The sequence below is a fragment of the Pelodiscus sinensis genome, chromosome 1 (assembly GCF_049634645.1).
Source record: "Pelodiscus sinensis isolate JC-2024 chromosome 1, ASM4963464v1, whole genome shotgun sequence".
Lineage (NCBI taxonomy): Eukaryota > Metazoa > Chordata > Testudines > Trionychidae > Pelodiscus > Pelodiscus sinensis.
Genome location: NC_134711.1, coordinates 278,540,283 through 278,552,807, shown reverse-complemented (window position 1 = coordinate 278,552,807; position 12,525 = coordinate 278,540,283). Strand labels below are relative to the sequence as shown.

General features: G+C 36.8%; 1 protein-coding gene across 12 annotated transcripts in view; it reads left to right on the top strand.

The window, feature by feature from the left end:
* Positions 1 to 12,525, top strand: part of TDRD3 (tudor domain containing 3) — a 219,654-nt gene that overhangs the window by 111,309 nt on the left and 95,820 nt on the right. For all 12 annotated transcript variants that reach the window (XR_012900634.1, XR_012900632.1, XR_012900626.1 and 9 more), the window contains 2 exons: positions 5,742 to 5,902; positions 9,544 to 9,685. Coding sequence is in view for 2 of the 12 variants with exons in the window: in XM_075918923.1 (XP_075775038.1) it covers positions 5,742 to 5,902; positions 9,544 to 9,685 (303 nt within the window). In the remaining 10 variants the exon portion in view is untranslated. The remainder of the gene's footprint in view (positions 1 to 5,741; positions 5,903 to 9,543; positions 9,686 to 12,525) is intronic.

Genomic DNA, 12,525 nt, shown 5'->3' with positions numbered 1-12,525 from the left:
TACTATATAAACTGCCAGGGCAGAGCCAGTTTATACCACCTCTATATAGAAGTGGTCTGGCTCTGGAGATGGTGTGTCGCATACAACATACATTTTCAAGCCACCTATTTGCTAGACAAAGACAATACTATGCCCTCAGTAGGAACTTCAATTTGAATCATAAATGGAGATTGGTATGATTCTCCTAGTAGAAATGTTCCATCAGTGAGGGTTTCCTTTGGTGGACCTGTTTGCAAGAAGTGTCCATAGTACTGTTCTCGTGCGAGCATTGGAACACACTCTGTAAGGGAGGCGTTCACAATAGCATGGAGTGCATCACTGTCGTACGCATTTCCACTGTCGTATGCGTTCCCACCAATCCCGCTTCTCCATCATATAATCAACAAGATAAAGCCGAACAAGGCCACAATAATACTAATCAGACACTGTTGGCCCAGACAGACATGATATCCTTACCTGATGCATATATTAGAGAAGAAACAGGTGACCCAGGAGTGGATGGGGTAAACCGAACTACTTTATTACCTATGTATGTTTACCTCGGATATTAACACACTGTCCGAGTGGCAGCAACCTGGTGACACCCTTTTATCTATTTTAGTATGTTAATTCATATGTCTATCACTATTTATCCTAAAGCCTTATTTAGTAGTATTAACTCCCATAAAATGAATATTAATAAGCAAATAATGAATACAATTATACCTGCTTCTAATTACTATGTATATAATTTATAATTAAATCAACAATTTCCTATACTACAAACTAACAGATTACAAAGATTACAAGGAAGTTGACCCTGAAGTTGTTACGCAGAGCCATCGAGGATAAGCAAGAGACACAGTATAATAGAGCAGCTCCATACTTATCTGGTTTCCTAGGCTATAGAACAGAGAGCAAGGTTATATATATCAAAATATAGTAGTGGTCTCGTGATCAACGAAAGTTCCCTCCTCTGAGCAAGAGTACAGCTCAATAGTCATCTAAGGTGGACCATCAAAAGGGATACTTTTAGAAGAAGAAGAGAAGCTTAGTTACTTTGTGCAGTAATGGAGGTTCTTTGAGATGGTTGTCCTTGGGGGTACTCTACCTCCCACCCTTCCTCTCCTCTGCTTCGGAACCACCTATTTCTGGGGCAGTGAAGGAACTGAAGGGACATTTCACTGTGCATGCAGAGTAGTCACACTGGCATATGCCAGCTGCCCTGCATGCTCAGCCTACCGAGGGCATTACTACCTAAATTCTCCCATTAGAGGTGCTGCGGTTCCCCAGACACATAAGGTGGAGTACCCACAGCAACAATCACCTTGAAGAACCGCTATTACTGACTAAGGTCAGTAACTCTCTCTTAACAACGAATGAGAATAATCCTTTATAGAGGGGAAAAAATTAAACGAACAACTTGATTTAAAAAGATGATTTAAATCAAAGTTTTGTTGTTGCTGATTTAAATCATATTTAACATCATTATTTTAATTGCTTTGATTTAAATCAATCCACGCTGCCAGATACTCCATGTCTTGTTGAAAAAAGGTAAATATTGTTATAATTTTCTAGAAGAAAATACGCTGTAGATGTCAATCAGACTTTTCAGTGAGACAAAACTAAATGTCTTAGGACTATTTTAATTGTGATACAGCAGAAATATAGTCTGTCTTATGATAGCCTCTCCATAATTAAAGTCCTATCTCCTCTTTGATGAGCTACCTACCTACTGAAGTGGCATGTAGTCAGGCATCCTGCAGCTTCATAAATACAGGCCTGTACCACTTAAGCCACAGGAATTTTTTTTCTGTTGATTGTTTTTAGAAAGATTTTATTTTCTTTGTAAACTTCAAATATCCAGTGTAGGATAGACTGGTTTTATGTATATGTAGTGTCCAGTCCTGCTTCCATTGACTGAAAAGGAATGAAATCTCACGTTGACATTAGAAAGAAGGATTGGGCCAATAACCACCTTTGAAATCAATAAGAGCAGGATTGGGCTACCTGCAACCAACAACAAAAATCATTGACAATATTTTATCATTGTCACATATTTTCTTCAAATAGAACCAGTATATGAGTTTACTGAAGAGATGTAACTATATAAAAAGTTCAAGTTTAAGTAGATCTTCAAGTAAACGTTCAGTAGTTTTTACATTCATGAATTGTCAGAAGCTATCCATCCAGTGTTTCTATTTGGTAAATTTAATGAGACTTCTAAGATGTAGATTCCTTAAAATATTTTTATAAGGTGTGAAAGTAAAAATGTACCACTGAAAATCTTGGGGTCTTTCTTTTCCCTTTTTATTTTTTCTCCAACTCCTAATTCAAGGCTGCACAGTCAGTTACTCTGCTTAGATGCTATGTTGATATGTAGTAGGAGACCAATTTAGACATAGAAAAATATGCACAATGAGGAGGACTCTTAACTTTGAAAGTAACTAATCATAGCAGTGAATACAGAATACTGCATTTCATCATACTCTCCCATGTATTCTGCTTGATTTTTTCTTTAATTATGAGACCAGCTTTGAGAATAGGTAATGTGGTTCTGAGAGAGCTAGTTCTTACTTCTCCTGCACAGACTGCCGATTCTGTTATTTTTAATTCCTGTTTTCCCTTTCTTTCTCAGCAGCTCCTTCACCTCCCTTTCTCTTCTTTCGATGCATTATTTTATCTCTTCCTTCCCAGCATTCCTTCAGTATGTATCCCCTTAGTTACTTGTATTCTTTCTTAACTTCAGCAAAATCCTTTTTTCCCACCTGAAATCGCTTTAATTTCTTATTTTTCACCCAAATTTCTCTCTCTCTCTCCATCAGTCTTATATATTTTTTTTCTATTCTGTTCCTTTAATCACTTCCTTCTTGATTTATCCCTCACCTTCCTTCAGATAAATTCATATTGTATCGGTCAGCTTCCACTTCCTGTTTTTGTGATCCACCAAAATCCTTCAAACTGTGTTGCATTGAAGGTAATTGGAGAATCTTGTGTAACCCCTGTTCCAGTACAACCATTTTCTTGATGCTGATCTTCCAGATCTATTGTAGATTTGGCCTTGCGTACTAGAGACTAAAATCTAGATGAAGCATATTTTTTTCCTTGTATTTAGAGGGACTGGGATTAATCCTCTGTACCTGCAGATCAGAGAAGTGGAGGGGAGCCAACATCTTTGTGCTACATCTTAACTATAACCAAGGTGGTTACAAATCCCTTAAAATTTATTCTTCATTTTTAAATTAAAGTAATGTTTCTCCTTAAAATTAACCTCCCTAAAATTAAACTTTGGAAATCACAACTTACTTTAAGGCTTAAATTTACTGTAGTCCAGGGCTGCTCAACATGCAGCCCGTGGCCAGTTTGTTTGTGTCCCCCCGGTGCAGTTTGGGTTTGCATGGTGCTCAAGATGGGGCCTGTGGGTGTGATCCTTTGAACATGACTTCCATTGGGAACATGCTCTGCAATGGTGAGGCGTCTCCCAGGTGGGGTGAGCATTTGAAAGACACAAGCTGACAGACTGGTTGCAGATGGGTTCAGGGTGTCAAGTGTTTCTAGCCCCCAGGGACGAGGTGCCTGGAGTGTCAGGGCAATGTGTGAAAGAAGCTGTTTGTGTATATATGTGCTTGTATATGCAACCACACTTAAGTTGTGGCCCTAGGCATGTGCTGTGAGTATTGTTGTAGCCCCAGGGGCTTCCAAAGTTGAGCAGTCCTGCTGTGGTCTATTATCGTTTATATGAAAGAAAACATGTTGAATTGGTGAGCACTCACAAGTGTTAATGAGTTAAAGGTTGCTGCTTTTTAATTACATACACAATCAGGGAAAACTTTTGAGGTCAACTCAAGCTGTGTAAATAAGCCACAGTGCCACATAGTGCATTCAGTACCTATATTATTTGCAGCTTTGATGGAATGTATGCTGCTATATAGATTTCCCCCCAAATGTAATACTTTCAGTTTTTATTGTGCAGGAAAGCTTTTGCCACATTTTTGGTTTGAGTTTGACTAGCAGACTCAGAGACAATATTTTCTTCATACGGACTGATTCATTACAGTTTGGAAAATAAATTTGTTAAAGTGGGAGAGTTTGTTTTCCTTTTCCAATCTCTGAATAAAAATAATGTGGGAGATGACATTTACTAATTCTAAGAACTTGAAAGATCGGAAGCAAGATCATCAAAGGTATATAGGAATCTGAAGATGCAAATAGATGCCTAGGGAGATTTTTTTAAAACAATCTAAGCACATTAGGTGCCTAACTTGTATTGATTTTTCAACAGAAGCTAAGCATCTAATCTTCTTAGGCATTTTAGAAAACCCTTCTAGTCACTTAGTTGCATCTTTAGGCACTTAAATAGGTTTGAAAATCTGGGCCATGGTGACTAAAACAATCTGTCAAGTTGCTAAGTACATATTTTGTTTAATAATCACTGTTTTTTTTTTTAAACCTTTTTCCATTTGTTAAACCTTTTTCCATATTTAAGGTAATTTTTATTTAACTAATAAAAACAAATTTAAAATACTGAATTTTCTACATTTTTAAGTACATTCCTATGACCTCTCAAATACAGCTTGGGTTAAAAAAAGGTCATTTCGTAAATAAGAAATGCATCGTTGCTATTTTAAACATAAATAAATGTACAAAATTAAGAAACTAAGTAGATGTTTATAAAGTTATATAGTCATTGAAATAAAATGAGTGCAGATATAATGGATATTCTGGGTTAGCAAAAAACTTAATGGCTATATTCAGTTGTGAATCAACATTCTTCTGTGGTTGTACCAACTATTTTTTAAGCCAAACAACTAAAAATACAAATGCAAAACAAGATAAAAATGATTTAAAAACAAGATTTTGTACTTGCTCATTGAAATCATTGCTCATTGAAATTATGAAATCACTTGGATTTGTATGAATCCACTCTGACTGTAAGTCAACCAAATGAGATTCTTTCATTGGGATATGTAGTGCATTGTGGATTTAGTGAATTTAGTTTAAATACATTCTTCTAATTGTTAGACCTTGAATTGAAGACCCTATGTTCTTAGGTCAGGTCTATACTAGGGGAAAAAGTCCATGTAAGAGGCAACCCCCACTATGAAAATAACGTAACTGGAGTCGACATACCTTAGGTCAAATTTCTGTGGCATCCCCACTGGGAGCTCAATAGGAAAAACTCTATTATCGACTACCCTTACTCCATGGGAGTACTGGGGTTGACAGGGCACCATCAGTGGTCAGTTCAGTGGGTCTTTACTGGACCCACTAACTCAAACCCTTTGGGATAATCTCTGGAGTATCACTCTCTGGGTAAGCGGACACAAACCCATAGATGAGCTGTCAGAGCTATCTGGGAAAAAAGCCCTTTTAAAGCCAGTTGATCTGTATAGCTGGCTGATGTTCTTGTTACTGTACTGTGACTTTGGAAACCTATGGTGTTCGGTCTCCCATATAATCTGAAAGTGACAATATTTTCTTAGCTTTTTAAAAAAAATACTCTTCATCCCCTGCAGATAATTGGTAGCTAGTAAACATAGAAGAATGGCTTTTCTCTGCAAATCCATTTTTATGTAAAATTCAATCTAAAACATGAAACTTCAGAAATTTCAGACCACAAGACTGTGTGTGTCCTATGGGCTTCAGTTTATATGGCTAGTTTATATGACAACACCATATAGTAAAATGCCAATTTAAAAAAATCAAAATTGATTGAGTTTTTCATGTTTTCACTTTGCATTTTTTCCATTTTGTATTTATAGCTGGAAGGCCCATGTGTCCTGCAGATACAAAAAATACGCAATGTTGCTGCACCAAAGGATAATGAAGAATCTCAGGCTGCTCCCAGAATGCTGCGTTTGCAGATGACTGATGGACACACAAGCTGCACAGCAATAGAATATAATTATATGTCAAAAATAAGGTGGATGACAATTTTTTTCACTAAATATTATATAAAAAGTAATTATTGAAAAAAATAACATGCAAAATATTTCCCATGTCAAAATAACTTGAAAAATAAGCAGAAGTAATTCCTACAATGCAATAGTCCTTTTGGTTCTTGACTACATTATTTTTCCCCTTTTCTTCTTTTGCTGTTCTTGATTTTTATTGAAGAAAGAATATAGTTTTTGCTTTTTGCTCCTTCCATGCCTGAGAGCTTGCATTTTTCTTTGTATTAGTTATAGTTAAGTTCGATAGAGAATAAAATCAAAGACCATGGTCTGGGAGATTTGTGAGGAAGAGGAAACCTGAAAAACACTGAAATGTTAAGCAACATAGGTAAAATTAGCTATTGGCATACAAGAGCCAGCAAATTTGTGAAAACCAAACGTTCAAAGATTGAGTACATGGTCACGATCCTTAGTTAGACTAGATCTTTTTTGTGGTGCAGTGCTGGTAACTAGAGTTCTGCAAATCTGTGGATATTCACTTCATGTCCTGCATGTGGATGCAGAGATCAATGGCTAATTTTTGCATATACTTATATGCAGGGCTTGACAAACTGCTGTGAGAGCTACTCGCTAGCCCCACACCGCGCATGCACCAGATGGGCACTGCCCTTGCACACAGCACTGGTGAATGGGGCGCATGGAGCGACTGGCTGAAATCTACTTGCCACGGGCGAGTAGAATCAGTGGTTTGTCGAGCCTTGCTTATATGGATGCAAATTTGCAGATATCAACTTTATATCCACAGGTACCAATTTTGTATCCGCACCAAGCTCTGCTAATAATGTATGTAAAGCACAGTGAGAGATGAGTGAATGAAATTGCTCCCCAGAATATCAGAAGTATTTCTTTCTGACGCTTTTTAACTGTGCACTTCTTTTGGAAATGGAAAGAAGAGAAGCTCAGAAAGATTTAATAATATAAATTAATGGCAATAACTTTGTACACGTCTCTGTTTCTTTAATGTATTTTTTTTATATCTGTAACGAGTAACAGGCCTTTGGATTGAGACTGGGGAGAAACATAGTCACCAAGACACCAATCTCATGGGGTGGGAAATGGCAAATGAATAAAGTTCAAGGGATATGCACTTTTGTGTGTTGCGTTCTTACAAGACTGATATATTTCCTGGTTCATCAACTGTCTAACTTGCAGCTGCTTTTTATCAAGGTATTTTTCAGGGTAATTAATGATGGTGTTTATGTTGAAATGGCAAGAATAATAGGGTGTTCATGTTGAAAGGGCAATATAATGGTGCAGGGTTTTCCCTCCAATTGCCCCACAAAATATCATGGACTTGAATGACAAACTGCGTTTTTCTGGCTAATGCTAATAAATAAATCTCAATGAATGCTGTTTAAACACTGGATATGCTAGAAAACAGAATTTGTTATGCTAAAACCTTATCTAACTCTAAAGGCAAAATCTCTTCGCTCTGGAGGAATATAGGGCTCTTTCAGTAGTCTGATTTTTGTGCCGTTGCTGTTGTTGAGCTCCTCTTAGCTGTTCATTTTTGATGAAATATGTGATTTAGTTTTGCTGTACCCTAGTTTCTTACTGAAGATGGTTCAACTATCATCTGTTGCATCTAGTTATACATACTCATTGCAAAATATCCACTGTCACAGATAATTTTGGCAAGAAAAAAAGAAAATCAGACTCCATTTTTACTGATGGAGTGGCAATAACAACGCAGTCTTATGGATGATTCTCTCAATTAGTTTCACTTGTATTACCTTCATCCTTAGGATATTGCACTAATATTTTCTATTCCTGTTTAAGTAACTTGCTGTTGAGATATTATAAAAGAGCACTTTCTGAAAAGCGGCGCAACATTGTGTTTTGGGGGTTATGAAGTTGTTTTTGTTGGTTTCAAATAGGTTTCTTGATTTCTTTTTCCTTCCTATTGGAGGATTGCAATGTGATTCTTTTTGTGTTTGAAGTGTTCCCTTCTGTAGTACATGAGGTTTCAGAGATGTTTCCTCTGTTTTTCAGCATATTTCAAATTTTAGATTGTAGTCAGATAATTATAGACAGTGACCCCTCTGGTGATGTATGTGTTGTGGGATCAACCTGAACACCACCACATACTTTGGTGCAACTGGTCCTCTTGACATTGGCAATGTTGGGGGAAGATGAAGTTGCTAAGGACCTTTGGTACCTTGCGGTGCTGGACTCCCTACTGCTTCAAACTGATGGGGACATTTCAGCATCACCTCTTTGTACCGTGCAAATGCTCATGACCACTTCTGTTTTGCCAGAAGCTGGGAATGAGCACCATGAGATGGATCACTTGATGATTACTTGTTCTGTTTATTCCCTGTGAAGCACACGGCCTTGACGGCTGTCGGGCTATGTGAACCTTTGGACTGCCCCAGTTTGGCCCTTTGTATGTTCTTATGATCTTGCCAGCAGAGTTGATGCATGCTGTTAGCAACCACCAACTCTGAAGAAAGACTGATGAAAATTCAAGGATGACAGGATATCAAACCCATGCAAGTACTGATGTTATCTCTGATACCAGTGTCCACGCGATTGGTCCTGGTACTGTGCCTCAGAAGCTATTGGAATATCAGAGTTAGAGGTTGATTCACATGTCTGCTGTTTAGATTACAGGAAGCCCTGAGATGCTTCTCTCCTTCATTTGACATTTGTTCATATATATGCTGTATATGTTCACACAGAAGTAGACTTGGAGTTGATAGAACTCACTTCCTATGCCGATTTGTGTTCAACTTTGGCCCTACTGTTATCCATAGAGTATGCTTTCTACTTTGAATTGGGCTCCCCTGTTTTACTGAAGTCTGTGTCGTATAGAAGTCTGTTGTATAGAAGGAAGTCAGCTGTGTCCTTTATCAATTCCAGTCCCAGCCTTGGTACCACTGCTGCTGAGACAGCATATTCTTTAGCAGCTTGAGCTATACAAAGTAGCCTCAAGAACAACCAACACATACTGAAACTGCTCTCCCTACAATAAATACATCTTCATCATCCTCCAATGTGCCTCCCTCTGGTTTTTGAATCTTCATCTCCACTTGATGATATCTTAAGAGGAGTGCAGGAAAGTTTGTGTTGCCACTTGTGCTCTAATTGTTTAAATAAAGAGCAATATATTTCTCCAGGTTGCTAATCTGGAGTCTTTCCTAAACATAAAATTTAATTTGAATGATGCAATCCTAACGTCATATTATATTTATTGTATTTATGATTATTTACAGTCTACATTTCAAAGGTTATTTAATAGCTGTTTCCTTAATAATTTGATTTAAATAGTTTTTCCTAAGCATGGTTTATTTCATTTAAATAAAAAAATGTACAAAAAAGGCCAAAAGCAAATAGTCCCAACAGCTCACTCGGGGCTGAATGTTTCCAGTGTTTTATAGTTAAAAAGTATTTACTTTGGTTCTATAAATAGGCTTACTCAGATAAAAAGTAACTCCATATCAGTCTTTCTTTATATGGGAAAACATACACGTATAGTTTTAGTTTTCTTTAATTATTGCTGCACGTTATTTACTGTACTGCTGTCTAATACCCTGTGATGGGGTTTTGTCTGGTGGAATCTCTGAATATAATGTTTGAAATTTTTGTGTGCATTTGTTTCTGATTTTAGCCTGAACACTCCACCTGGAACAAAAATTAAGCTGTCAGGAATTATTGAAGTGAAAAATGGATTCTTGCTTTTGGATGACAATAACACTGTAGTTCTTGGCGGTGAAGTGGAACATCTTATAGAAAAGTGGGAGTTACAAAGGGTGAGGTAACATCACTGAATGCTTGTTTAAGTTATATATAAGTAACTTCTGCAAGCTAAATTTTACTAACAAAAATAGTAGTAGTTTTCATACAATAATATAATAGTATTTTGAATGCAAAAATCTAGATATTTCATGTACTAATTATTTATTATAGGTAAAGCCAAATCGCTGTAAATAAATGGAATGTTTTGTGCTGCAGTTCAGATGCCGAATATGTAGAAATCAAAGAAAACTTTTTAGCAGCAAATGATACCTTTTTGGTTCTTCAGAATTTTAAACTTAAAATGTGGGTTAAAAATTATCTTGGCCAGCAAAGTGTCTTTAATTGTTCTCTTCACCTGAAGCAGGGATGTGGCCTGTTGCAATGTCTTTAAGTGTGGTGATGGTTGTAAGGATTCTTGTGGGTTCCCTGACCATTGCATATAGGGGTTCTTTTTTTCTTTCAACATATTTTAAGATAAAACTTTTCAGTTGTGGTCTGTAATAAAGTTTTCTATCACTAATTCATAAAAGTAAATTTCTTTTTACAATGGCAAGGGAAATTATGTTAGAACCCTGCAAGCTATAACTATGCTTAGACAAAATTGGAGCTTATACTTCAACAGGAGCATAAATAAGGCTGCAATCACTTAACATAAACAGAAAGTATTAAGAGTTTTTAAAGAAACTATAAAGAGTTTTGATTTAATTCACTCCACTCAAATGTGCCCAAATTAGGAGAGCATATCAGTGGAGAAAATGTTACAAGCTGGCTGTTTCCTTCTCCTATATAAATGTTAACACAAAGCAGTAATGATTATTCCCAGAGCAGGAAACTCTGGACTTGTGACAATGTTCTAGTCTGTTAATTGATTTCTGTAATACTAAATGGCTGCTGGAGATTGAATCCCTTTGTCAGATGGATGTAGGGACCACTGAGGTATTTTAGTCCACTGAACTGTTAAGTATTTACTGGTTCAGAAAATAGACCTGTTGTATATGTCAACTCATCAGAAAGCCTTTTATCCATGAGCATTATTTCCAACAGGCCCTAATGTTGGCAAACGTTTCAACCATAACAAAGAACATTATCTTTGGTCTCATGGTGTGAAACATTTTTAAAAAAAAAACCTTTCTGGGCAAACTGAGTTATGGATTTAAATTATGTTGAATCATAAAAATACACAAAGAAAATGTGTACTAATATGCCTTTTTTTGCTTCTGTAATTGAAAAATAGTTGTTAAAAATCAATATAATATATTAACGATATAGGTTTCCTTAATTAATGCTGCCTTCTAGAGGTGTGAAATTCCTTTTAATTGGCTAATGGTTAAATATATTGTTTAACCAGCCCCCTGTGGGCCTTAACTGTAAAGTCTCACCCATTAAGGGTGAGACTTACCAGTTAAACGTTCACACCCTTACTGTCTTCATAAAAATCATGTCCTAATTGCTAAATCAGATTGCATTATCTCCTATCCTGTGGGCTCCACATCTGGAATGAGGATTCCAAAGGTAAGGACTCCCAGGTGTATAGCTTTGCTAATATTCTTTAAAACTCAGTCTTTAGACTGACAGAAAAATAATCACATCTAAACATTTCTGTCTCCTCAGATTAGAATATAGGCTACAAAGATGCCTCTTAGGTACTAGAATTGGGTTACTAACTATTTCAGGGGTTTAAAGTAGATTGAAATTGATCTGTGATGTCAAATAGGTCTAATAGTCTGTAATTACATTGAAATGTGAAAGTACAATAAGTTGCATATGTCAATGCTACATTGTCTTATAGTCACAAGCTTTCAGTGTATATATGGTGCTGTTGATAAATTGTGAACTCTTTGCTTGACTGCATTTGGTTCATTATGAAATATATAAGAGGATATATAACCAGTGTCAGTCATGTTTATTGCTCTGTCAGGGTAATCTGCAGGTGGGCTGGAAGACATTCTGCTGATGTTGACTATCATAGGCATGGCCCCCTGCAGGTCCTTACTGATTGCTGTTTGTGGACAATGGGAGTTGTGGGAAGAGACAGGCCACAGACTGCCACTTTCCACGGTTCCTATTGGCCGGGAATGGTGAACCGAGGCCTCTGGTAGCTGCAAGAGGCCATGTCCGTGGACAGTCCATGTCAGCAAAATGTCTTGCAGCTTGCCAGTGGATTACCCTGATGGGCTGCATACAGTACGTGGGACACAGGTGCCCCCACAACTCTAAAACATGAATAATATTGCACAGGAGAGAGGTTCCATTTTATATCAATCTCTGGAAAGCTATCTCTTGCATCAGTGTTTTGTTCATCCTCCGTAGAATCTATGTTCCCAAAGTTACACAATTTAGTGCTATGAAGATTTTATAAGTTACACATCTCTTTTTCATGTCACTAAAAATCCAGCCCAGTTCTCCAACTTCTGTTTCTCTTCCTTTGATACTAGCATTTCAGATGCACGCCTTTTAAGATACTTTATTTCTCTGATAGAGGCAGCAAAGGAGGGGAGGAAGTGACTAGTCGAGTTCCTGCTTTTGCTAGTAAAAAAAAAAAAGTAAGCTTTTGCTAGTAAACTAGTCACTTGCATTTCTTTAAACAGGCTTCCTCTCTTCACATTCTAGTTTTATTTCTCTGGTTTAGGATACAGTGACTCAAGAAATTTTTATGTTGTGAAGGACTTGTTTTTTGAAAACACATTTACCTTATCTAAGAGATATTGATATTAAAGGACCTTTCCTGTTTGAAGTTCATTAGTCAAGCTAAATGAGAGGCATAAAGCAAACATTTTTATAATGTTTGCGATTTTTTTTTATCTTGCCACTTCCATTAACTTCCCAAAATTCTGAGACATTTGTCAGGTAACCT